We start from the raw sequence: 27,906 nt of genomic DNA on the forward strand, positions 1-27,906 counted from the left end.
AAAGTTTTGCTAACGTATGTTCAACATCTTTTAACAACAATTTTTGCTTTGACCCATGATCTGTCATGGCCGATAACTGTGGCTGGAGCATCTGGCTTTGTGTGAGAAGTCGCAGCAGTCATGAGCTTCACGACCGTAAAGAGTATGTGTTCATAAACAATAACAAGTTTGACAGTCACCCATTATTCATAAAATGCTTGCAACTTTCAGCATTGATAAATGTTTAAATATAAATGTTTCCACGATACTACAGTAAATATTGTAGCACTGCATCTCAGAGAGTAAATGAATAAATATATAGCTAGTTAAGACATGTCTCTTTAAATAGCAGGCTTTTTCATTACACGTTTTTTTTAAATTTTGGAACCCATAAGTAATACAAATTGGAAAAGCTCCTGCACCAGATGGTATAACAATGCACATCATCAACGAGTAAGTGCTTGCTCTGTATGTATCACTTGACATATTGGACACCCTCTCAAAGCATTATTATCCAGAACAAATATTTTGATGAATAAAATAAAAAGCCGGACCGTATGGAACAAATTAACAGATTTGTTCATGGTATGTTTACACTGAAATGACATACCACAATCATGGAATGATGCCTCAAACATATGAAGGTCAATTTAATAATTAAAACTGTTAAGAAAAGTCTTGGGGAGGACACTTTGCTACAAGGTATGATCGCCAATTATCAATAATAATGGCCTGGGAAGCCAAGGAATCGAATACATCTGAGATGGGGGGGTATGAAGCAGGTGGATCTTAGAATCATAAGATGTGGCTTCAGCAGTGGATTGATCATGGCTGATAATTATGACAATGGTTCAAATAATGACACGTGCTCATTATGGCTGCACTAAGCGGTTACATCCTTTTACAATGGCCAAGGGTTTACAATGGCCAAGTGAGAGCAATGAGCCAGCGCCATTTAATTTTGGGTTGAAATATTTTTTATTGTTGTCACGAGATGATGGAATAACTATTCAGAGCTTTAGCAAACAGCAGTGGAACATCACCCTGTGTTAGGAGAACAGCCTTCAGAAGATGGACATCACAGACCTACTCATGAGATCCCTTCAATGCATATACTAGTGGTGGATAATATATTCATTGCATGGCATTCATATGGAAATATTTGTTTTCAGTGGTGGAATGTTTCGTGCCAAATGAATAAAAAAATTATCTGTGTTTTTGTACAGTTATTGGTGTTTGGGATGAGACTATTATCTACACTTGAGATCCTAGATAAATCTTGGGTGGCTTATACCAAGATTTTAACCCAGGATCTCCAGTAATCCAGCTCAGTGCTCTCAAGCAGGATTGACCCCAAGCTATATTGCCGCCTCTGGGCTGAAGTCACGGGGCTCGGAATCTCTGTCTTGGGGACTGTGATAAAGCAAGGAACCAGGAATCAAGTGTCAGACACCTGCTGACTTGTAATTACATTAGGGAATCATTTACAGTCAGTGGGATAGTATCGGCCCATTCATCATCAAGGTACATAACAACTAACCCATTATGCAATACATTTTGATTTGTAGTTGATTCAGTTCAGTGTTGGCCATTGTGAACGGAGTGAGGAAGACACATCAGTACACGGAAGAAGCGGCGCTGATGGGGCGAGAAGGGGAATCACATAGTCCTCTTCCCGGAGAGTCACGCGCAGGCTCACGTGGGGAGCTACGTGGGGAGTTGCATGGAGACTCACGCTGTACCCTAGAGGATTCACGTGGATATTCACGTGGGCTCCTAGTAGGAGAGTTACGTGGAGACTTCTGTTGGGAGTCACGACGTTTCCTTCTCGGAGAGTCACGCTTGCGGTTACGTGGGGAGTTACGAGGGGAGTCACGTGGGGAGTCATCTGGGGAGTCACGACGGTTCCTTCTTGGAGAGTCACGCTTGCGGTTATTTGGGGAGTCACGTGGGGAGTCACGTGGGGAGTCATCTGGGGAGTCACGACGACCCCTTCTCAGAGAGTCATGAGTGCGGTTATTTGGCGAGGCACGAGCATTGTCACGTGGGGAGTCACGTACGGAGTCACGTAGATAGTTACGAGCGCAGTCTTTTGGGGAGTCACGTGGGGAATTAGGCGGGGAGTCATGACGGCCCCTGGCAAGCGCGCCACGTACAAGGTGACGTGGAGATTGCCATCGCTCATGACATTCCTCCTCCATCTCCTCTTCCACAATCTCTGCCACGAGCTGTCAACGCAAAGCGGAGTGTTCATGAACACAAGCACTGGGGAGGCACAGGCAGTCACGAGTGTGCAAAACTCCCATTACTGCCATCCACGCCACATCATTCCTGCATTAATAGGCATTTGATAACAGTACATGCTCCCACAGTGAACCGCAATTAACTTGGTGCTGTACTTTTGTTTTTGTGGATCACAGTGTATGTTTACTTGTAACCATACTGGGCTTCGCCGCTTTCTATGAACTGTCATTTTTGGAGGACCAAATTCGATAATATTCTTTGGTTTTATTCGGTAAAGTCACGTAGATAAAATAAAACAAAATAAAAGAAAACAATTAAATCACGACGTTTCGGAGGCAACACAAGCTTCCGTCTTCAGGTGGAATAGTCAACGCAGAATATCTGTCAGGAGCACAGTTCAGAGATGACCGGGATTATATACAGGTTAAGGGGGGGGGAGGAGTCAGTAAGGGGGGTGGGTGGGTGGGAGGGCTGGGTTAAGCAGCCTTTTGATAGACTGCTGCGGCTAACAACCACTTCGCACTGCACGAGAGTGGGTGAAACCCACCTTTTGTTATGCTGCGTGGGGGGTCGGGGGGAGGAAGAGACATGCTGCATTTTTTTAAAGCGGCGGCAAACGGCTGTTCAATTATAAGGTAGCTAAAGTTTGATATACAACCACTGAGAAAAGGAAATGGCTGTACAAAAAATTGAAAGGCAGCTTACGTTTGACTTGATTTATAACATCTTTCCAGTGATTGCTCAATTTGAAACCATCCTCTCGGTTGAAGTTGTGTCTGTGTTTGTAAATCTGGATGGCCTCGTGGACAAATCTCTGATAATAACCGGTAGGTTTGCAGAGCACCTTGGTATCGGAGAAAACAATATCATGATCACTCACAGCGTTGTAACAATGATCAGCCACGGCAGAATAATTCATTCTGAATAATTCATTCTGCCGTGTTTCAAATCTGATTTGTGCTCGCGAATTTGGTCAGAGATATGTCGCTTCGTCTCCCCGATATAGCAGTCCCTGCAGGTACAACTCAATTTGTAAACACCGGGGTACTCTAAGTCAGGAATAACATCCTTTACTGATGGGATCAGATCACGGATTTTGTGCACTGTGTTGAACCGGACCTGGATCTTGTGTTTGTTTAGAATTTTGGAAATCTTTTTAGTAGCGCCTGCTATGTATGGTAACGTAATGATTTTGATCGGAGTGTCAAGTGGTTGTTTCTGTATGGTGGGAGAAACAGCTTGGCGGATGGTACGGTCAGAGTAACCGTTCATCTTGAGGGCCAGATGTACATGTTTTAATGCACTGGTCAGGTGGTGTTTGTCATAAATGCAATGAGCCCTATGGATTAACGTTTTGATGAGAGAATTATTCTGAGTCGGGTGGTGGTGGGAATCAGGTTTCAAGTAGGAGTCTGTGTGGGTGGGCTTCCTGTAAACAGAATGTCCCAAAGAGCCATCAGTCCTTCTCTCAAACAGGACATCCAAGAATGGTAGCTTGCCATCTTTCTCCACTTCCATGGTGAATTTGATGAAAGGGTGTCTGGAATTGATGTGGTCTAGGAAAAGGTTCAAAGCTGGGAGGCCATGTGGCCAAATGACGAAAGTGTCATCCACATATCTCTGGAAAGATGTTATAAATCAAGTCAAACGTTAGCTGCCTTTCAATTTTTTGTACAGCCATTTCCTTTTCTCAGTGGTTGTATATCAAACTTTAGCTACCTTATAATTGAACAGCCGTTTGCCGCCGCTTTAAAAAAATGCAGGATGTCTCTTCCTCCCCCCGACCCCCCACGCAGCATAACAAAAGGTGGGTTTTACCCACTCTCGTGGAGTGCGAAGTGGTTGTTACCCGCAGCAGTCTATCAAAAGGCTGCTTAACCCAGCCCTCCCACCCACCCACGCCCCCTTACTGACTCCTCCCCCCTCCCTTAACCTGTATATAATCCCGGTCGTCTCTGAACTGTGCTCCTGACACAGATATTCTGCGTTGACTATTCCACCTGAAGACGGAAGCTTGTGTTGCCTCCGAAACGTCGTGATTTAATTGTTTTATTTTGTTTAATTTTATCTACGTGACTTTACCAAATAAAACCAAAGAGTATGAAAGCTTCAAATCTATAACAAATTCGATAATTTTGCTTTTCAGAAATGTTCCAGTTATAAGCACACTCGACTATACCTGTGCCAAATTTCAGCTTTCTAGAAGTTCTAGATCAATATAAAAATCCACACCTCTCAGTTACAATCAACTAAATGTATGGTTTAATTGTAGCCATGGTCATGTGAACTCATTTAATAAAAAATATACAAATTGAAAAAAACATCAGTTATTACAAGCACAACTCGATGAATATATTGTGAGCTCAATAATTTATATGAATCGGTGATCCAATGCATCGTTACACCTGTGTTAGATATATACCTGGTCAATAGGTAGTTCAACTTTTGTGTCTTTATCTTCTGACACCTCTGTAACGTCGTTATTATCTTCTCTGCTCTCCGATGCTTGGAAGACACTTCTGTCTTCTGAAGAAGGGACATATGTGTTATCATCATCATGATCATGTCATCAACATCTTCATATCAACACCAGTGACAATGAGAAACCACCAAACAAGATGTGTAGCTTCAAAATAATGTCATGATAATTTAAAGTTATTTCTCAATCTACTGCTGGATGGAGTTCTCCCCACAGCTTTCGGCCATAGGGGTTGTTTGATCATATTTCACCACGCTGGTTCAATGTGGGTTGATAAAGGCGTGGGTGGGAGCCAGAACCATTTTGGATATCACTCGCCGCAAATCTTACTTGGGTCACTGGTTTCATAGGGCGGTGCGTTACCCACTGCACCACCGCTCCACCCACACAAGATAACTAACAGTCATAGAACTGCACTTAATGCTATACTCCATTAGCATAACTTGAACTGGGCAATTCCTGCAGGAATCACAATTCGTCTATGGGCGATTCTATGTAAAATTTACATTCACTTGAATATTGTTACAAGACTTCATCACCCTGAATGCAGTAGTCTTGTCGGAACTCAGAATGTAAACAGGTTTGAGCCTCTACATCATTAGACCTCCTTTGCCAGTACAAAAATATAAGAATAGGGTTTCCCCCCCCCTTTTTTCTGGCAACAAAACTGAAACCTTTTTACAAGGATTCATGTCTGCATTAACCACAATACCTGCAGTCAAAATGCAAACAAAAAACATACTATGATAATATATGCATTGTCCTTGAAACTGATTGGTCCACACCAAGGGACGGCTTTCTTTTGAGCCTCGACCCAATTGGTACTCGACCAGATGACGCCAAAAGGCGTACAGCTCAAAGACAATGCTTTGATAGTGCATTGTCTTTGAGCCATGGCAGATGTGTTCTGCCATGGCTCTTGTAGTGGCCCGCCAAGCCGTGGCTCGCCAAGAGATATGTCTCACCATGAATAAAAAGGTACAGATTCGGGAGATTAAAGAGAAAAATGAAAGAGAGATGACACGAGTGACCTGTCAATTCCTGGCTACCTTGTAGGCCAGTGAGTGTGGATGTTTCACAAATCCGTGTGATTCTCCAACATTCTTCTCTCGAGCTTAGGATCACAGGCGTTTGCCACCACGCACCACTAATGCGACCACCAGGAACCTATTCACTCATTATGCAATGATAACCGATGCATGTGTTGTTACATGGTTTATAGTCTTGACATGGCCATTAGTAGCCTCTGATTAGGGACAATAATATACCTAAGCCTCAGCACACGACGCTCATTGTTGGTGACACGAACATTAAGGGCATGGTACATAAAGACAATTTCAGGACACTCAGCTTAGGCATTCGTCACCGACTGGTTGCCGCATCATTAAATATTGTAAAAAAAAACATAGCTATCCAAATTTGGACAAATTGCTTCTGGACTGGTGCTTCCTCCAAGTCGGCAACAGGGATGGCACCTTCCAATCAGATCATAGAGAGAGACCACATGACTACCCTGGATTGTGTGCGATGTAGACCACTCTTTTTACATTCAACACAATTTGGTTCTTTCGGTAAAGTCACGTGACTTTACCGAAAGAACCAAAGAGTATGGATTCCTCCAGTCACGAAAGCTTAAAATCAATTTTATTAATACTCTATTTTAATTGATTAAACGCAATCACGTCTCTCTATGCCATTGTAATACTGTACCAAGTTGCCATAGCTGCTCAAAGTATACAGTATATATGTTATGGGTGATGCCCTACGATGGTACTAGCTTGTCATGACATTCACGATCCTCCTGAGAGACCGAGGCAGATGATAACGATGCCAGACAATTACGATGAAGTGATAGTAAGAGGGTGGATTCTCACCGTCACCAGAGAAAGCTCCCTCCCGCTGGGAGGATGTCTCCCTCAAGTTAGCGGTGTAATCAGATCTCCCAGACGTCTGCCAAGGGAAGACACACGTGCATCTTCTTCATCACCATCATCATCTCCATAATCACCATCTCCATCCATATCACCATTAGCAAAATCATAATCATCACCACTACTAGGTATATAACAATTCAACCCCTCCAGCTATTCAATGAATTTTTATGATTCGGGGTCATGATTTTATTCAGAAATTAACTTTTTTCTGTCTCATTTGCATTGTTACGATTAAGACCATCAGTATCATAATTTGTATTCACTGTGCCAATGTCATTTCATCTGCTCTGCCAATGTTACAACTCTAAACACAAAGCAGAAATTATTGGTATAAATGTGTATGCTTCAAAATGTGCACTCCACTTACTCTCGATAGCTTCTTTTTAATTGGAGGCAGGAAAAGAGGTTTGGGCCTGCAAAAATAACAGATTCCCGCAAAAGTAAGTCAGGGTCACAGGGCATAGAAAATGTTAACGTTTTTAGGGCACTAAGCCAGTAGCTTCGAGGGCCCCTGTTCAATTATTGGGCCTTGGTGTCTCAATGAACTCACAACAGCCAAATTGGGGACATTAATTAGAATTGCTGCGAACCTTCATGTAGTGCTTTTTAACAATTTAGATTTTTCATATTACTTTTGACTACAATTGTGCTAAATTTTGATTTAAAGCTTTCGTTACTGCAGTGATTCATATTCTTGGTTCTTTCGGTAAAGTCACGTTGAAGGGAAACAATAAAATAATAAAATATATATAAAACAATTAAATTATCACGACGTTTCGACTACAACACAAGCAGTCATCATCAGGTGTGAAAACCAACGGCAAGAACATTTGAAAGAAGTGGCGGTTTGTATTTATTTATTTTTAAACGTTAGCACCACGGATAGCGATTTGACAGTTTGTTTAGATGGACGAGTCCATCTATGTTCGGAAACGTGACTTTACCGAAAGAACCAAGAATACAATTGTGCTATTGTCATCATGCATGAGTAGAAGGGTCCATTGGGTATTATCGTAGAGCTGTGCTTCGCACCGTGTGGCTGAGAGAGGGTCATGCTAAAGAAGTTAAATGCTCCTGAGGTTCCTTCAAGTGAACTTTTCATATTCACACACTTTGTATGGGTCACACTTTTCCATACATCCTGCGATGCAGACAACATCGCTGTATATGAAAAATGATAAGAGATTTTACCCTTTTTAGCAATAAAACAGGTGGTAAGATGTTCAAACACCAAATAGATACCTTTTGCAAGGAATAAAGTCTGCATTAACCACACACAGTACTTGTGGTCAACATACAAACAAACATCCTCTGATTATAATATATGTATTGTCTTTCAAACTGATTGGCCTATACCAGAGACAGCCTTCTTTTTGTGTAGGCCAGTCAGTGGACAAAGACAATGCATATATTATCAGAGCATGTTTGTTTTCATGTTCACCACAAGTACGTGTAGTTAATGCAGACTTGATTCCTTGCAAAATTATCTATTTGGTGTTTAAACATCTTAACACATGAACCTTATGGCAGTACCCTGGGGTACCATAGTACCCGGCTCACGCATAATGTCCGTGATGCAATAATGTTTAGTCTGTTGATGGTCGCCGATGCGGCAATCGACTCATCTCGACGAGCTGTACACGATGCACTGCTGTGCGTACGAGCGTTCAGGGTTTCAGCGCAATCGTCCTCGCTGCGTTTCGACATCGCGGAGTAGCAGCGATGTCGGATTGATTATTACCCCAGTTGCGGAAAAAATAGTGTCCCAAAAATAAAATATTTAATTTCCTCGGCCATTTTGTATTATTTGGTACCCCGGAGTACCGCCAGAAGGATCACATGTTTGATTGCCAGAAAGTGTAAAACCTATTATTAGTATCATGAAACATCGCTGCATGGCAATGAAACTGATATTATACATTTGTAGAAGTGGAATTGACCTAAATTAAGTTAAAACAATATTTTATTTGATAGGTTATTTTGTTGACTGAGCTGACATCAACTCAATAAATGTAAAACCCAGTTTAATCAAGACCCCTAAGTCACCCGACCACATTTAATTTACTATTTGTATAAACCCAAATATTGATCTCAGGTTTCCTTAACGAAAGGGTTATGCTATTTAGTGATCTTTATTTACATAACACCATGTATCTGGACTACAGCTACCATACAGCTGTATTTAGTTACTCTCGTGTTGCAGAGGAACATTTCACTTACTGGGGGCCAAAATGAATTTTTTATCATCTTTGGTGGGGTCACACTTTACACGATACAAATCTTTGATAATGCTAAGTCTGTATGCATTGACTGTGAGTGAGCCTGCGAAATATAGAAACATAGTGGTTACAGGTCCAAAATATTCCCCTCTGGTACCAAATCAGTGCACTTAATATGCTTGCAGTATTGGGTACACATTGTTTTTGTGTGCGTGCATGCATGTGCACTCGCCACGCACCCGTTCGTTGGCTGAGGGAAGTATTTTGGGTGTGGAACTTCGCCGTAGGGAAGATTCCGAAACTTTTCTTTTCCGACGGCAACATAATGGAGGCCACTCTCCAGGAAAGATCCGCTCATGACGGCGGTGCCGTCCAGAGTGCACAGCCTAAGGGGCACCGAGAGGATGGAGGTGAGAGGACACAGGCCAGGGCAATCGCCACTGATGATCAACACTGGAAAAGAATGCTGCTTCCAGATTCCGCGCCCACACTCATAAACCATACCACCCCAACACTCCGAAAGCTCCTCTGGCTTCCGATACAATTAAAGATCACACCATCTTCAAGTTCCTACATGGACTCGTCCATGCCTACCATTCCCCTCTCATCGCACTCTACTCCAGCTCCACTCACTCAAGCAACCAAGACTTTCAGTAGACGCCCCCAGTCAACTTTTGCTCAGTGGCAGGTCACTCGTGCTCCTCTGCTGCCCCGAAAGTTTGGAACTCCCTTCCCAGATCCATCCGTGCTGTTGGCTCCCTGTACCTGTTGCAGTCCAGTCTCAAGACCTTAATTTTTTCTCTGCTTATGACTTACTGCCTTTCCAAAATAAATATTCACAGTTACTCTACAGTGTCGTGTGAGCTTACATGTATGTGCATACATATGTGTGTGTATGTGTGTGGCTCTATACATGTGTGTATACGTGTGTGTGTGTGTGGCTCTATACATGTGTGTATACGTGTGTGTGTGTATGTGTGTGGCTCTATACATGTGTGTATACGTGTGTGTGTGTGTGGCTCTATACATGTGTGTATACGTGTGTGTGTGTGTGGCTCTATACATGTGTGTATACGTGTGTGTGTGTATGTGTGTGGCTCTATACATGTGTGTATACGTGTGTGTGTGTATGTGTGTGGCTGTATACATGTGTGTATACGTGTGTGTGTGTATGTGTGTGGCTCTATACATGTGTGTATACGTGTGTGTGTGTATGTGTGTGGCTCTATACATGTGTGTATACGTGTGTGTGTATGTGTGTGGCTGTATACATGTGTGTATACGTGTGTGTGTATGTGTGTGGCTCTATACATGTGTGTATACGTGTGTGTGTGTATGTGTGTGGCTCTATACATGTGTGTATACGTGTGTGTGTGTATGTGTGTGGCTGTATACATGTGTGTATACGTGTGTGTGTGTGTGGCTCTATACATGTGTGTATACGTGTGTGTGTGTGTGGCTCTATACATGTGTGTATACGTGTGTGTGTGTATGTGTGTGGCTCTATACATGTGTGTATACGTGTGTGTGTGTATGTGTGTGGCTGTATACATGTGTGTATACGTGTGTGTGTGTGTGTGGCTCTATACATGTGTGTATACGTGTGTGTGTGTATGTGTGTGGCTGTATACATGTGTGTATACGTGTGTGTGTGTATGTGTGTGGCTCTATACATGTGTGTATACGTGTGTGTGTGTATGTGTGTGGCTCTATACATGTGTGTATACGTGTGTGTGTGGCTCTATACATGTGTGTATACGTGTGTGTATGTGTGTGGCTCTATACATGTGTGTATACGTGTGTATGTGTGTGGCTCTATACATGTGTGTATACGTGTGTATGTGTGTGGCTCTATACATGTGTGTATACGTGTGTGTGTGTATGTGTGTGGCTCTATACATGTGTGTATACGTGTGTGTGTGTGTGGCTCTATACATGTGTGTATACGTGTGTGTGTGTGTGGCTCTATACATGTGTGTATACGTGTGTGTGTGTATGTGTGTGGCTGTATACATGTGTGTATACGTGTGTGTGTGTGTATGTGTGTGGCTCTATACATGTGTGTATACGTGTGTGTGTGTGGCTCTATACATGTGTGTATACGTGTGTGTGTGTGTGGCTCTATACATGTGTGTATACGTGTGTGTGTGTATGTGTGTGGCTGTATACATGTGTGTATACGTGTGTGTGTGTGTGTGGCTCTATACATGTGTGTATACGTGTGTGTATGTGTGTGGCTCTATACATGTGTGTATACGTGTGTATGTGTGTGGCTCTATACATGTGTGTATACGTGTGTGTGTGTATGTGTGTGGCTCTATACATGTGTGTATACGTGTGTGTGTGTGTGGCTCTATACATGTGTGTATACGTGTGTGTGTGTGTGGCTCTATACATGTGTGTATACGTGTGTGTGTGTATGTGTGTGGCTGTATACATGTGTGTATACGTGTGTGTGTGTGTATGTGTGTGGCTCTATACATGTGTGTATACGTGTGTGTGTGTATGTGTGTGGCTCTATACATGTGTGTATACGTGTGTGTGTGTATACGTGTGTGTGTGTGTGTGGCTCTATACATGTGTGTATACGTGTGTGTGTGTGTATGTGTGTGGCTCTATACATGTGTGTATACGTGTGTGTGTGTATGTGTGTGGCTCTATACATGTGTGTATACGTGTGTGTGTGTATGTGTGTGGCTCTATACATGTGTGTATACGTGTGTGTGTGTATGTGTGTGGCTGTATACATGTGTGTATACGTGTGTGTGTGTGTATGTGTGTGGCTCTATACATGTGTGTATACGTGTGTGTGTGTATGTGTGTGGCTCTATACATGTGTGTATACGTGTGTGTGTGTATGTGTGTGGCTGTATACATGTGTGTATACGTGTGTGTGTGTATGTGTGTGGCTCTATACATGTGTGTATACGTGTGTGTGTGTATGTGTGTGGCTCTAAACATGTGTGTATACGTGTGTGTGTGTATGTGTGTGGCTGTATACATGTGTGTATACGTGTGTGTGTGTGTGGCTCTATACATGTGTGTATACGTGTGTGTGTGTGTGGCTCTATACATGTGTGTATACGTATGTGTGTGTATGTGTGTGGCTCTATACATGTGTGTATACGTGTGTGTGTGTATGTGTGTGGCTGTATACATGTGTGTATACGTGTGTGTGTGTGGCTCTATACATGTGTGTATACGTGTGTGTGTGTATGTGTGTGGCTGTATACATGTGTGTATACGTGTGTGTGTGTATGTGTGTGGCTCTATACATGTGTGTATACGTGTGTGTGTGTATGTGTGTGGCTCTATACATGTGTGTATACGTGTGTGTGTGTGTGTGGCTCTATACATGTGTGTATACGTGTGTGTATGTGTGTGGCTCTATACATGTGTGTATACGTGTGTGTGTGTATGTGTGTGGCTCTATACATGTGTGTATACGTGTGTGTGTGTATGTGTGTGGCTCTATACATGTGTGTATACGTGTGTGTGTGTGTGTGGCTCTATACATGTGTGTATACGTGTGTGTGTGTATGTGTGTGGCTCTATACATGTGTGTATACGTGTGTGTGTGTATGTGTGTGGCTCTATACATGTGTGTATACGTGTGTGTGTGTGTATGTGTGTGGCTCTATACATGTGTGTATACGTGTGTGTGTGTATGTGTGTGGCTCTATACATGTGTGTATACGTGTGTGTGTGTGTGTGGCTCTATACATGTGTGTATACGTGTGTGTGTGTATGTGTGTGGCTCTATACATGTGTGTATACGTGTGTGTGTGTGTATGTGTGTGGCTGTATACATGTGTGTATACGTGTGTGTGTGTATGTGTGTGGCTCTATACATGTGTGTATACGTGTGTGTGTGCATGTGTGTGGCTCTATACATGTGTGTATACGTGTGTGTATGTGTGTGGCTCTATACATGTGTGTATACGTGTGTGTGTGTATGTGTGTGGCTCTATACATGTGTGTATACGTGTGTGTGTGTGTGGCTCTATACATGTGTGTATACGTGTGTATGTGTGTGGCTCTATACATGTGTGTATACGTGTGTGTGTGTGTGGCTCTATACATGTGTGTATACGTGTGTATGTGTGTGGCTCTATACATGTGTGTATACGTGTGTGTGTGTGTGGCTCTATACATGTGTGTATACGTGTGTGTGTGTGTATGTGTGTGGCTCTATACATGTGTGTATACGTGTGTGTGTGTATGTGTGTGGCTCTATACATGTGTGTATACGTGTGTGTGTGTGTGTATGTGTGTGGCTCTATACATGTGTGTATACGTGTGTGTGTGTATGTGTGTGGCTCTATACATGTGTGTATACGTGTGTGTGTGTATGTGTGTGGCTCTATACATGTGTGTATACGTGTGTGTGTGTGTGTGGCTCTATACATGTGTGTATACGTGTGTGTGTGTATGTGTGTGGCTCTATACATGTGTGTATACGTGTGTATGTGTGTATGTGTGTGGCTCTATACGTGTGTATACGTGTGTGTGTGTATGTGTGTGGCTCTATACATGTGTGTATACGTGTGTGTGTGTGTGGCTCTATACATGTGTGTATACGTGTGTGTGTGTGTGGCTCTATACATGTGTGTATACGTGTGTGTGTGTATGTGTGTGGCTCTATACATGTGTGTATACGTGTGTGTGTGTGTATGTGTGTGGCTCTATACATGTGTGTATACGTGTGTGTGTGTATGTGTGTGGCTCTATACATGTGTGTATACGTGTGTGTGTGTGTGGCTCTATACATGTGTGTATACGTGTGTGTGTGTATGTGTGTGGCTCTATACATGTGTGTATACGTGTGTGTGTGTATGTGTGTGGCTCTATACATGTGTGTATACGTGTGTGTGTGTATGTGTGTGGCTCTATACATGTGTGTATACGTGTGTGTGTGTATGTGTGTGGCTCTATACATGTGTGTATACGTGTGTGTGTGTATGTGTGTGGCTGTATACATGTGTGTATACGTGTGTGTGTGTGTGTGGCTCTATACATGTGTGTATACGTGTGTGTGTGTATGTGTGTGGCTGTATACATGTGTGTATACGTGTGTGTGTGTGTATGTGTGTGGCTCTATACATGTGTGTATACGTGTGTGTGTGTGGCTCTATACATGTGTGTATACGTGTGTGTGTGTGTATGTGTGTGGCTGTATACATGTGTGTATACGTGTGTGTGTGTGTATGTGTGTGGCTCTATACATGTGTGTATACGTGTGTGTGTGTATGTGTGTGGCTCTATACATGTGTGTATACGTGTGTGTGTGTATGTGTGTGGCTCTATACATGTGTGTATACGTGTGTGTGTGTGTGGCTCTATACATGTGTGTATACGTGTGTATACGTGTGTGTATACGTGTGTGGCTCTATACATGTGTGTATACGTGTGTGTGTGTATACGTGTGTGTATACATGTGTGTATACGTGTGTGTGTGTGTGGCTGTATACATGTGTGTATACGTGTGTGTGTGTATACATGTGTGTATACGTGTGTGTGTGTATACGTGTGTGTGTGTATGTGTGTGGCTCTATACATGTGTGTATACGTGTGTGTGTGTGTATACGTGTGTGTATACGTGTGTGTATACATGTGTGTATACGTGTGTGTGTATACGTGTGTGTGTGTATGTGTGTGGCTCTATACATGTGTGTATACGTGTGTGTATACGTGTGTGTGGCTCTATACATGTGTGTATACGTGTGTGTGTGTATGTGTGTGGCTCTATACATGTGTGTATACGTGTGTGTGTGTATACATGTGTGTATACGTGTGCGTGTGTATACGTGTGTGTATACGTGTGTGTATACGTGTGTGTGTATACATGTGTGTATACGTGTGTGTGTGTGTGGCTCTATACATGTGTGTATACGTGTGTGTGTGTGTGGCTCTATACATGTGTGTATACGTGTGTGTGTATACGTGTGTGTATACGTGTGTGTATACGTGTGTGTATACGTGTGGCTCTATACGTGTGTGTATACGTGTGCGTGTGTATGTGTGTGGCTCTATACATGTGTGTATACGTGTGTGTGTGTATGTGTGTGGCTGTATACATGTGTGTATACGTGTGTGTGTGTATGTGTGTGGCTCTATACATGTGTGTATACGTGTGTGTGTGTATGTGTGTGGCTCTATACATGTGTGTATACGTGTGTGTGTGTATGTGTGTGGCTCTATACATGTGTGTATACGTGTGTATGTGTGTGGCTGTATACATGTGTGTATACGTGTGTGTGTGTATGTGTGTGGCTGTATACATGTGTGTATACGTGTGTGTGTGTATGTGTGTGGCTCTATACATGTGTGTATACGTGTGTGTGTGTATGTGTGTGGCTCTATACATGTGTGTATACGTGTGTGTGTGTATGTGTGTGGCTCTATACATGTGTGTATACGTGTGTATGTGTGTGGCTCTATACATGTGTGTATACGTGTGCGTGTGTATACATGTGTGTATACGTGTGCGTGTGCATTTGTGCATACCTGCGAGCAGCCCCAGTGCGTAGGTCGACCCTGTCTGTCACGACCTTGAGCACATTCTCCCAATTACCCAGAATCCTCTGTGTGAGGAGTATGCGGACTGCAGGCCGGACTGCGTCTCCGTTAGTAAACACACTGCATACACATACACATACAAAGATTAGCCTGGCCGCCTATGTCTACCCAGTGGCAATGTTTACACACTGCACCAGGTACTCATTTTAGGCCGAATTGACCATGGGGAGGCCCAGAACCAGTTCAGATAATCATCACTGGCATTGGCTGTGAGCGGGAATCGAATCGAACCGAGTTCACCATGTTTGTAGTGAAGTGAACTCACACCTACACTCCGGTTCCCCACACATACAAAAGAAAGACCCCCACACCCCCCGTATAGCTTAAACAGACTTTTGGGGAAAGTGCTGTTAGTGAGCACCTATGAAGGCTGGCACGGCACACGAGGCAGTCGGTGGCCAGCACCACACCCGGCCGTCTTCGTCTCCCTAATGGCAGTATTTGCACATCACACCTCATTTGAGGCTGAGGGACCTAGGGGAGGCCAGGAAACCAGTTCAGATAATGGTCACTGGTGTTTCCGTGAGCGGGAATCGAAATCGGGTCGCCGGTTTCGTAGCACGGCGCATTAACCGCTGAACGACTGCTCCCCACATTCACACACAAAGAGACTGGTCACTCATCAAGTGAGTTGCTATTGAGGTGAGCAAGGTGGTACATGTCAACAACACAAGAAATAATTAAATGGGATAAACCACACCAGTGATGAAATCATATATCCAACATGCTGTCGATTATTGCAAAGTCATGTTTGGAAAGCACTCATTTAATAGGTAACAGTTATTTCATGATTGTGCTTTTGTTATTTAATAAATATGAAGAAAAAGCATGAAGGAGCCGAGATAAGCACTAAATAACAAAACAAATTATCACGATAATCATATCGTCGGTAGATCATTGTAATGCCAAATCATGGCAACGCTCGATTGAACTCAGGCCGTCATTGGGTGTGGGGTGAGTTTTCTCGGCCCCACGACCTCTGCTCGTGATCGACATTAAGGAATGAAACTGGAGCCAGAGTCGGTGTCCGTACAAGATGGTGATAGGCTCCTCGGTCGGCCTCTTCCAGCGCGAGGAGACGACGCGGTGGCGGCGAGGCTGGGACGGCAGATCCTGACAGAGTAAAGAACAAGCTGATAGGATTTACAATCATTGCGCGAACCACTGCACCAAACCGCTCCCACCCTCAGGCATCATTTTGGGGTCCGCAAAATGTTGAGGAGTGTGCAGTGGGTCTCAGGCACCGAGCGCAGGGTTTGTGTTAGATCTACACACTCATGAGCATCCGTGTGTTATGCACTGTGTGTGGGGAGTGTATTTCACCTTACTGTAGAGCATAGGGTGTTCACACATTGTGCATCGAATGGCATACTGTGCATGGGTGTGTTGTGTGTGCATTAGGAGAGCAGTGGCACAGTTTGTTAACTCACTGCGCTACAACACCGGTGAACCAAATTGTATTTGTGCCACGAACAAAACGAATGGTTAGCATTATAATATCTAGTCTTGGAACTTTCCTTGGTCGACGAACGTTACATGGATACCTGATGCGGTAAGTTAACATCAGTATTGGGGAGACGAAGGTGGCAAGGCATGATGCGGTAAGTTAACATCAGTATTGGGGAGACAAAGGTGGCAAGGCATGATGCGGTAAGTTAACATCAGTATTGGGGAGACGAAGGTGGCAAGGCATGATGCGGTAAGTTAACATCAGTATTGGGGAGACAAAGGTGACAAGGCATGATGCGGTAAGTGAACATCAGTATTGGGGAGACACAGTGGCAAGGCATGATGCGGTAAGTTAACATCAGTATTGGGGAGACAAAGGTGACAAGGCATGATGCGGTAAGTTAACATCAGTATTGGGGAGACACAGTGGCAAGGCATGATGCGGTAAGTGAACATCAGTATTGGGGAGACACAGTGGCAAGGCATGATGCGGTAAATTAACATCAGTATTGGGGAGACACAGTGGCAAGGCATGATGCGGTAAGTTAACATCAGTATTGGGGAGACAAAGGTGGCAAGGCTTGATGCGGTAAGTGAACATCAGTATTGGGGAGACAAAGGTGGCAAGGCATGATGCTGTAAGTTAACATCAGTATTGGGGAGACAAAGGTGGCAAGGCATGATGCGGACCACACCACCCCTTTGTGCACTTTTCCGGTTGTAATCACACTGGGGTGAGAAAGAGACAGAATATGTGTTTTGAAACACATACGGATTTTTCCTCTGAGTTTGTCTCCTTCCGAGGAGGGTTTTCCTTCTTTGCTCCATTCTGCTTGTACCTGCACAACACAAGCACACACCACATGACGGGTCCTATTTACAAACCACGCCACACTGATGTAGTACCGGGTGGCGTATATTTTCCCTCAACTCCAGTTCTAATGACCCATCGCCAACGGTGCAGCTTGCCATGATCACCAACCATCAGGTGCATGTAATGTGATGGAGCCTATTTTGCATACAAACGATTGGTAATCATGAAGAGGCGGACTGTGGGAAATTTCGAGGACTGGAGTTGATAATCGCTGGTCTTGAGACAGTTTTGCTATTGCCATCATCCCATGAGACAAAGCGTCTCTTCGCAACTTTCGCAGAGTGGTGCATTACCACGTGTGAGAGAACGGCTCGTGGAAAGAAGGCAGATATCACAGAATTCCCGAGTTCCCTTCAGATGCACTCTTTTATACACACTCGTGGCAGTGAAACCAATATTTGTAATTCTGAGAGCTGGAAATGGGCAAAATTAATTGAAAGACAAAATGAAAGTGATGTTTTTGTGTAGTCATTTGAGGCTGGCAGAGAACGTGAGCTTGCTACACTTGAAAACGCAGTTTAGTCACGTATGGCTGACATCCATGTTTGAATGAACGATGTCAGCGATGCCAGTTCTGTGGTCGACAGGGAGCACTGGATAGTGACGCACAAGAGAGATGAGTGGTCTAGACTCTAGAGGGAGCACCTATGGGTTGAAAGTCACACCTTTAGACACCGGTCCCAGGCCTCAAATTCAAGTCCTTAGAGAAAACGGACTCAATTATCTGATGACATGCCCATTATGAGCCCGAGTGGCACCTCGTTGTATTAACTACGAATAACTGGTAACCTTCTCAACTAAAACCATCACTCTCCAGGGGTTCATATTCTAAATATTGGGTTATCATATTCATCTAGTTGTATGCAATAACTTTATATTTGTGCCAAACTTGATCTTCGAGCCCTTCTAGAACATAATTAGAATATGCATCACTCAGTAATGATCATCTTTACATTTTAGTTGAGCCTTTGTTCAAACCGTCCAGACATTGATTGGCTCTTTTAATTAAAATTATTGCTCAACTAATTATCCTGAAGGTGACCACAATTAGTCATTAGGAACTGGTCCCCTTCCAGTGTCATTCATTAAAAACAAACACTGACACAAAGAGCCGTAGTTAAGCACACAAAGCCATCTCGGATTGTTTTCCCGTCATTTGATCTTTACACGCATCACTTAGAAATGTGACACGAGACACCTGTCCGAGTGCTATAATGGCCGTGTCCTCACAAAGCACGAGCAGAGCCCATACTCTGTGAGGACCGAGGTTGGAGTCCTGGTGCTGGGTGTCTCTCTCACTCAGGGGCTCATATAGGCGACAATGTCCGAGCGCTGAGACAGAAACCTTGAGTCAATGTCTAAGCGCTAGGGCCAAGAGTTTATCCCTTAGGCTCCTGGTAAGGTAAAGGTGAAGCCCTACAAAATCTTGCTCACGCTTCTGCTGATGGAAGGGCCTCCGCTATTAGGAGCTCTAGAGAATTCCTTGAGCGGGTATTTGGCCTATCCTTCCTTGCTGGCTCGAGGTCTTGGAAGAAGAAGGGATATCTACATGTTACACCACCCTATGCGACCTGCCCATCGGCTTTGGTGTTACTATTTACACTGCTGGGTGGTCAGAGGTAGGGGAATGTAAGAAACTTGACTATTGTTTAAAGAGCTATATTGGGAAATCTAACCAGCAATGTCCAGTGTGCGAACCATTACACCTCAACTGCATTCGTAACTGTAGGAAGCTGCAAATGTAAATGGTCGAAGCAGACTCTTATAAATAATCAAAACAAATCTCCAATATGATGAACATGTACAGAGGACGAGCGTTGGTGACAGGCTACCACTGCTCACGGTGCTGCGAGGATGAGCAGAAGGTTGAAGAATAGATCAAGAAGAAGCCGGTCAGCTGATATTACATTTAGGCTAATGTAGCAAAGTACATCGTACAAAGCAGACAACAAAACACAATAAGCACCATAAAGGAGGCGATCAAAACGAATCGCATCTATTAATCGTGAAAATCGTATTGCTTTGGCAGGGTGGGGAGGCGGGGGGTGGTGAATCATTGCATGGCTATAATAATTTAAACACATTCACGAGTTACTTGAGAATGGAAACCCCAAGAATGTTTGGGGGGGGCGGAATTTACCGCCTTCTCAGCCCAGCTCCACGATCCACTGCCGTGGGTGACTAATGGCCGATAAATAATGCACGTGGCGGGGCGCCACTCGCGTGAGGATTGACGCGAGGCTTGACATGGCCCCGGCATCATCTCCTGAAAGGATGATACCTCCAGGCCTCGATATTGAGATACAGATCCAGTTTCACTCGCGAGAAGGGCGGCGCTGGGGAACTAGAGTGATGGCATGAGCTGGAAGAGTGGATTCGGAGCCGTGCCGATCTCCGGTGCCCGAGCCCTGCTCTGGAAATCCTCAAGTCACCTCAGCGAGCCCTTTACCGTGAAACGCTCAAACGAGCCATCACATCAACCGTGAAATTCGTGCCATATATCTATCTATGTAATGATGCATTGAGTCATCGATTAAAATCTATTGTTACGTCTAAGATAGGTGCATTGAATCGTGTGTGTGGGTATTGATTATTTATAGTTGTTTTTGTTAATTATAAGCAAATGGAATGCTTTGGAGAAAACAAAACTGTCTATGAAGTGTCTTCACTCTTCTACCTTCGTGTCATCTCAACTCTTTCTTTGGCTCGTGTAATTCCACCTTATTCCCTGCTTTAAAACGAAAAACATGTGAACAATGTTTAAATGCCTCTAAACACAGAGGCATTTAAATGTGAACAATGTTACTTTATTCGTACGGCATCTTCAGATGCGTCCACATTTTGTAACGCCATGAATTAAAATTGTATTGTACCTAGTATCAATAACCACATATTAAACTCTCAAAGCAATGAGCAAAGTAACTGACTTAAGTATACAATTACGTAAATATATTATTTTCACTTTCTTTCAAGATCCCTCTCTACCCCTCATTGCCTAGATTCTTGCCCAGGAAAGGTGCTCCCTCCCTGGGTTTATAACGAGGCCAATGTGCGTGAGATGAAGGAAGGTTATAGCGTGGGAGCTACGCAGCTCACGAAGACAGGGGGACGTGTCATTTCATATCAAAAAGACGCGGGACTTGCTGTGCAGCACGATGTTTTACAAGGACCGCATTAATATTGCCCGTTGTGCCATCGCTTGATTTACGTCCATGTTGTCTGCCAGCGCACGACGCTGGTCGCATGTAATTATTATCGCTCCTGAAACGTGACCTGAACAGAAAAAAAACTCAACAGCCCGACAGGGACGAGCCGGGTTGGATCGCGTCCAGTGTCGGGCCGTTCCACGTTTCTGTGCGCCTCCTGGGCTCGATATGTTTACGCGTTGCTAAGCAAGGAACGTGCCAGGCCCATCACTGACACGTGTCTCCTCCTTCATTACTTATTCACGAGGGGGGCATGGGGAGGTGGGGGGGGCAAAACGCGTAACCGGCGTTTCCAGTCACACTGCTGTAGATGCGTACCCCGGACAAGGGGTCATTGGCAACGCGACCACCACAACCACGACCTCCACGGTGACGCACAAACCCGGCAGCGTGGGTGGCATAAAATATCGTCGTGGGTGCTGCTACCTCTGTTTAGAGCCTGGTCTTGTCAACTCTCACAAGTGGAAAATTGCCTAAGGAACAAGTTGCCAAATGCTGCTAGATCGACCTTCTAAAGTCGTCAACAATGTCACTTCAAAATGTACCAAGCACTGCGCACAATAAACTGAAGCAAGATCCTGAATACACACCTGGAATTGTGGTCATCAAACAATTTACCGCGTTTTACGCATAGTGTCAACTGACACAGGATCCTTATTAAATGTCTGTAATCATGTCACTGGACAATGTGAAAAATGTATTACGTACAGTGAACAGGACCCTTATCGCACACCACGAAACCAAGCACTACGCAGAGTAAACTGATACCGGATTCTTATTACACACCTGTAATAGCTCCTAAATCTGCCATCAGTTCATTGTCTCGGAAAGTCGCAAGAATTTACATCATATAGTTTATAGGTAAATCCAAAAAGTCGCTAGAACTAGTAACAAAATCGATAACTTGGCAACACTGAACTCTGTATAAACACCGTGGGCGCTGGTCAGCGCTGAGCCAGCACTGAGATCATGCAAGGATAGATGCCTTTGCTGCAGTGGCTTTATGAATGCACACGAGCATTTGGTGGTGGAGAAGAGCGTAGACGTCTCCGCAACCTGTATCAACTTCACTGCAAGGGAAATTGGAGCCATGCCTCCTCTTATCCGCACTGATGGGGCGCTATTGGCGAATCCTCACGTTGATCCACGCAGTAAAATGTCGATGAATGTGGATCAGAGGATGAATCAGGTGCAATTTGTGGATGATTCCTCTTATCTGCATTTTCACAAGGATACGAGGGTAAGAGTTTGCAGCAAGTCACGTGTGATGATAGATCGAGTCCTCAACACGAGGGGAGGAATGAACGGGTGAAATACACAGACACCGGAACCATCGCATTAGCGCCAGAAGTGTGACCACAGTTGAGCGAGTGACTGGAGTAACGGTGGCAGTAATGGTAGCAGTAGTAGTAGTGATGGTAGTAGTAGTTGGTGGTAGTTATGGTAGTAGTGGTGGTAGTAATAATTGTAGTAGTAATGGTAGTAGTAGGTGGTAGTAATGGTAGCAGTAGTAGGAGTGATTGTAGTAGCAGTTGGTGGTAGTTATGGTAGTAGTGGTGGCAGTAATGGTAGCAGTAGTAGTAGTGATGGTAGTAGTAGTTAGTGGTAGTCATGGTCGTAGTGGTGGTAGTAATGGTACTAGTAATGGTAGTAGTAGGTGGTAGTAATGGTAGCAGTATTCGGAGTGATGGTAGTAGCAGTTGGTGGTAGTTATGGTAGTAGTGGTGGTAGTAGTAGGTGGTAGTTATGGTAGTAGATGGTAGTAATGGTAGCAGTAGTAGTAATGGTAGTAGCAGTTGGTGGTAGTTATGCTAGTAGTGGTGGTAGTAGTAGGTGGTAGTTATGGTAGTAATGGTAGCAGTAGTAGTAATGGTAGTAGCAGTTGGTGGTAGTTATGGTCATAGTGGTGGTAGTAGTAGTAGGTGGTAGTTATGGTAGTAGGTGGTAGTAATGGTAGCAGTAGTAGTAATGGTAGAAGCAGTTGGTGGTAGTCATGGTAGTAGTGGTGGTAGTAGTAGTAGGTGGTAGTTATGGTAGTAGTAGGTGGTAGTAATGGTAGCAGTAGTAGTAATGGTAGTTGCAGTTGGTGGTAGTTATGCTAGTAGTGGTGGTAGTAATGGTAGCAGTAGTAGTAATGGTAGTAGCAGTTGGTGGTAGTCATGCTAGTAGTGGTGGTAGTAGTAGGTGGTAGTTATGGTAGTAATGGTAGCAGTAGTAGTAATGGTAGAAGCAGTTGGTGGTAGTCATGGTAGTAGAGGTGGTAGTAGTAGTTGGTGGTAGTTATGGTAGTAGTGGTGGTAGTAGTAGTAGGTGGTAGTTATGCTAGTAGTAGGTGGTAGTAATGGTAGTAGTGGTGGTAGTAGTAGTAGGTGCTAGTTATAGTAGTAGTAGGTGGTAGTAATGGTAACAGCAGTAGTAGTCATGGTAGTAGTAGTAAGTGGTAGTTATGGTAGTAGTGGTGGTAGTAGCAGTAGGTGGTAGTTATGCTAGTAGGTGGTAGTAATGGTAACAGTAGTAGTAATGGTAGTAGCAGTTGGTGGTAGTCATGGTAGTAGTGGTGGTAGTAGTAGGTGGTAGTTATGGTAGCAGCAGTAGTAGTCATGGTAGGAGTCGCTGGTAGTTGTCTCTGCTGCTCAGTCGGGTACTCACGAGAGCTTCTTGAAGCGCTCAGTACCCGTCGCCACGTACTCGCCACCGCTGCTCAGCTCGCCGAGAGCCGAGAGGCGGTGTCCGCCGCGGGGCGTGAACACGGAGCGCACCGCACCGAAGTTGGCCCCGAGCCCTCGAGTGAGAACCCCCAGCAGGTTCTCGTAGGAGCCGACCTGCTTGGCGTTCACCACGAAGCGCCGGCCCGAGAAGTATGCGTCGCCGTTCTTGTACACGGTGATGTGCTTCACAGCCGCCGCCGTCGATTGCTGCTGCTGCTGTTGTTGTTGTTCGGAGGAGGAAGGCGCTGACGAGACCTCGCTCATGGTTGCGCTGAGAAGATCGAAAGTGAACAGCGAGGCGTGGGGCACAGAGACGCGTTCAGACCGCGCTCGTGGATTGCCTCTCCGCGGTGGTCTACGGATTCACGGGCCCCGCGTTTCAAGGTCGTTCTACTTCGTGGTTATTTTCCCCTTCCATTGTTGTCGCGAATAGCGGCCGCTCGTGGCTGGAAGAGTCACGCTGACGCGTGCCAACGTACATTTAGAGATATACAAAAGCAAAGAATAGATTCTTCTGAAATTACTTGTTTGGGATTATGAACAGCAAGCATCGAGCCCCTCCTCCTGCAAAAACTTGGCAGGAACCTCCTGACAAAGAGTCAGAAGACTCACTGAGACTTTCCTGAGTAAACGAACATATTCATATTTTTTTTAAAAAATCATACAAGCACCATTCCATACCTGCTAAGATAATTTATATTAATCGATGACTCAGCACGTCGTTAACATCTTTAGGAATGAACCACCGTTACCTCTGTAAGAAGGCGCATAGGCCGATGCAGTCTATTTTATGTATTTAAAACAAATCTCATAGCTTGTTGTTTGTGAGGGAGTTGCGTAACGCTGTGTGTATCTACCTGGTCTGTCGCTCCGCACTAAGCTTCAAGTCTTCTCGGCCACGGTCATTCCCTCCTTTCTCTACTCTTGCGAAACGTGGACCCCCCTAATGGAATATCTTCGCCGGTTAGAGACATTTAGGCTGGCCTGCCTACGATCCATCTTGGGTTTAACCAGACTGGATTGTGTGAGGAGCTCACAAATCCTCGAAAGATCTGGACAAGGTCCCATCGGTGAGCTCCTCCGGCGGGGAAGGCTGTGTTGGCTGGGTCATGTAGCCCGCATGCCCAGCCACCGCATGCCGAAACAGCTTTTGTTCGGCCGGATCGAGGGGGCTAAACGGGCGCGGCACGTGCTAGAGAAGAGATGGAGTGATGTGGTACAGGAGGCACGGGGCTAGAGAAGAGATGGAGTGATGTGGTACAGGAGGCACGGGGCTAGAGAAGAGATGGAGTGATGTGGTACAGGAGGCACGGGGCTAGAGAAGAGATGGAGTGATGTGGTACAGGAGGCACGGGCTAGAGAAGAGATGGAGTGACGTGGTACAGGAGGCACGGGCTAGAGAAGAGATGGGGTGATGTGGTACAGGAGGACGTGGAGCTGAGTGGACTTGCCGATGACTGGTACCAGCGGTGTCAAGATCGGCCTCTGTGGAGGAGGCTCGTGAAGGACGCTGCTACTGGGGAGTTGGAGGCAGTCGCCCTCCAACAACAACAGAGGGCGGAGGAGCGACGCTCACAACAACGAGCAGAGCGCCGGGTGGATAAAGCACATCAGGTTGGCACAGTAGGGGGCACAGGTGGTGCATCGGCCAGCAGTCATCTCAGTCAGTCGACCCGTGGCACCTGGGTCTGCCCCGTGACCTCCTGCCAGCGGGCGTTCGACACTTCACGTGGCCTCAACGTGCACATAGCCTGGCACAAGCGTCGTGGTGACGTTACCGCCACTTAGTGGCGAATGGCGGTTGTTGTTGTTGCACAGTGGTCAGCACACTGCACTATGAACACAGAGACCCGAGTTCGCTTCCTACCCACGACTAACATCAGTGGCAAGCGATATATGAATTAATTTTGCCCCAACTCCCGGTCGCCCCCGCCGCCCGCCTTCACCAACCCGCACTGACCGGCGCGATGAAGTATGGTCAAACAACCCCAACGACCGACGTGATATTGGGAAGCTTTCATCATTTACTACATTGATGAATGGCTGTAAATGACTATCAGCTTATACGAACTCAGCGTTCCTTCAACGAAGGGATCGTCAGTGTGCCGGACACCACGAGCGTGAAGGTTCGATTCCCGCTCGAGTCGCCGCTAATCTGAACGCGGCTTCATCTTTACCGTTACGCCAGTAGCCAGCAGCGTGTTTTTGCCCGCTCTCTATGTGCGTTAACGTGACTATCATTATGATAGTGATAGTCATTGTGATAGTCAAACGCAGGCAAGTTACTTCATTTACGAGGTTCACTGATGATGCGTAGCGTCTGTTTGTGCAGTTTATTTTACGACGAGACTTTACGCAATGTAGACCTTTATGCTGACTCTGCCCTATGAGTGAAAGCAATCAACCTCGGGGTCTTAATTGTTGGTTTTCGATTGCATTTCTCCAGTGATAAGTATAGATTCAACTCGCTACGCACAATGTTAGCTATCTGGCCCGCCTAAAACACCATTAGAATTGGCATCGGTCGCGATCACCGTGATGAATTACAGTTTCAGCGCGAAACATAATTCGGGACCATTTTCACTCGACAAAATTACGCGTTACCAGGACCCGACTAGTGTGGCTAAAATGTTCTCTTCGTGATCCATCAACCCTGCCTGATAGAGCGCTGCTATCGGTGTCTCGTCGGACAAAATGTCAATTATAAACAAGCCGACGACGAAGCAGGCGATTTAAGGCAACTTCCAGTGTGTAGTTTGGGAGGATTCGACTGCATATAAAGAAAGACGTGCGCACGGAAACTCGGGCACGCGTGCGTTGCGTGCGCGCGTTCTAACACCAGCGTGCGTTCTAACACCCGCTTAACACGGTTGGCTACGTAGGAAAGAAGTTAAGCATACAAAACACACAACACCGCCGCGCTCCAAGACCACAGTGCTCCAACACATTGGCGGACCACTCTGGTTACGCATTTGATGGAACATTTTTTGTTGTTGTAGATAACTGTGACCAAAATATATTACACTTGTGGTCCTTGGTGTTGGTGAGCTGCGTGGTAAGTCGTGGCGAGAGGTTCGGCATGATTGTAGTGTTGGTAAACACTAGAGAAGAGCTCTGAGAGGGACGTAACGTCTCATCACCACTGCCTGTGGGCTCCCTTGAACACACCGCGCGTCCCTGCTTTTAAAATCAACAATCATCAACGGACCCTGTGATAGAGAAGACACTTGCATGTCTAAACTCCTTGACTGGACAAAACTGGTATTATAGTAAGTGTGTGGCGATGATGGTTTTGATGATATGACTATTTTGATGATGATAGCGATGAGAATAGGGATATGGCGTTTTTATGTGTGCTGCTAATGGTGGTGATGAAAAACAAACATTTGTAATCATGATAATTAGGGGGATTTTTCATCACTCGTCTGAAATTTTCATGATGATTTCACGGTGTTGATATCAATGGTGGTGATCAAATGATGGGTATTGGTGATTTTCATGATGCTAGTGATGGTGGGTGATGTTCAAGGTATAGATGATGCTGATAGTGATAACAATGCTGATGTTCATGATAATGATGCTGAAAATTGCTAGCCTGGTCGCTGTTCCTGATAATGATTATAAAGATATTGATGGTAATGTTGACGGGTGATGTTGACGATGGTCGTGAGAGAGGTGATACACACACACACACACGCGCGCACCTCGGTTAGTGCCGCTTTGTTGAGGATGAGTGCCGCTCGTCTGGACTTGTCCCGATGCGGCAATGCTGAAGTCTGGACGTCACCCGGTCTTTAACATCATCGCAATCATCCTCCAGTAGAGTGGGGGGAGGCTCCAGGAACAGGGGCGGGGCTTCAGCTGAAAGTAGGCTGGGCCTCGACAGGAGCGTATCTCAATGGACAACTAATAGGTAACTCTTCACTTGCCAGTTTAAACTAACTGTTCATCAGGACACACTTTTAAAATGTGATTCTTATCAGACCATATGGTGTAAAGTGCAGTCTACAACTCTTAACCACTCTATCTCTCTAAAGGGCCATTGCCCGAAACATCGCCGATTGTTTTTACTTTTAAGGCCACGTGTTTTTTGTTTGACTGAAGGGCCATTGCCCGAAACATCGCCGATTGTTTTTCCTTTTCAGGCCACGTGTGTTTTTTGTTTGTCTCATTTGGCGTGGTCTCGGGAAGGGGCGGGACAGAAGTGGGCCGGGGTCTGGCGAAGGGGGCTGGGC

The 27,906-nt window shown here is 45.0% G+C and overlaps 1 protein-coding gene across 2 annotated transcripts; it reads right to left on the reverse strand.

The window, feature by feature from the left end:
- Window positions 1–358: 358 nt before the first annotated feature.
- Window positions 359–27,876, reverse strand: LOC116958204 (doublecortin domain-containing protein 2-like). 2 transcript variants are annotated; one of them, XM_076074446.1, is made up of 10 exons: window positions 27,376–27,876; window positions 23,613–23,942; window positions 17,656–17,722; window positions 16,468–16,547; window positions 15,363–15,494; window positions 9,095–9,241; window positions 7,004–7,049; window positions 6,577–6,652; window positions 4,646–4,746; window positions 359–2,207 (listed from the first exon to the last, which is right to left on the reverse strand). In XM_076074446.1, exons 2-10 carry the CDS (start codon window positions 23,933–23,935, stop codon window positions 1,596–1,598), a joined length of 1,584 nt encoding a protein of 527 aa, XP_075930561.1. In that variant the 5' UTR covers window positions 23,936–23,942; window positions 27,376–27,876; the 3' UTR covers window positions 359–1,595. The 2 variants fall into 2 exon arrangements, with proteins under 2 accessions (XP_075930561.1, XP_075930557.1); XM_076074442.1 differs by having other exon boundaries at window positions 4,646–4,749; window positions 27,376–27,843.
- Window positions 27,877–27,906: the final 30 nt, after the last annotated feature.

This window comes from Petromyzon marinus, chromosome 3 (assembly GCF_048934315.1).
Source record: "Petromyzon marinus isolate PM22_M1 ecotype Great Lakes invasive population chromosome 3, UKy_Petmar_22M1.pri1.0, whole genome shotgun sequence".
NCBI classification, from domain to species: domain Eukaryota; kingdom Metazoa; phylum Chordata; class Hyperoartia; order Petromyzontiformes; family Petromyzontidae; genus Petromyzon; species Petromyzon marinus.

What these genes read in the sequence shown, in the direction of transcription:
- LOC116958204 (XM_076074442.1), bottom strand. Translation starts at nt 23,935, where the DNA reads ATGAGCGAGGTCTCGTCAGCGCCTTCCTCCTCCGAACAACAACAACAG. An exon ending in GAGGAGCCTATCACCATCTT is followed by an intron (nt 15,495 to 16,467) that starts GTACGGACACCG and finishes ATGTGTATGCAG; the next exon opens with TGTGTTTACTAACGGAGACG. An exon ending in TTAAAAAGAAGCTATCGAGA is followed by an intron (nt 6,653 to 7,003) that starts GTAAGTGGAGTG and finishes TTCCCTTGGCAG; the next exon opens with ACGTCTGGGAGATCTGATTA.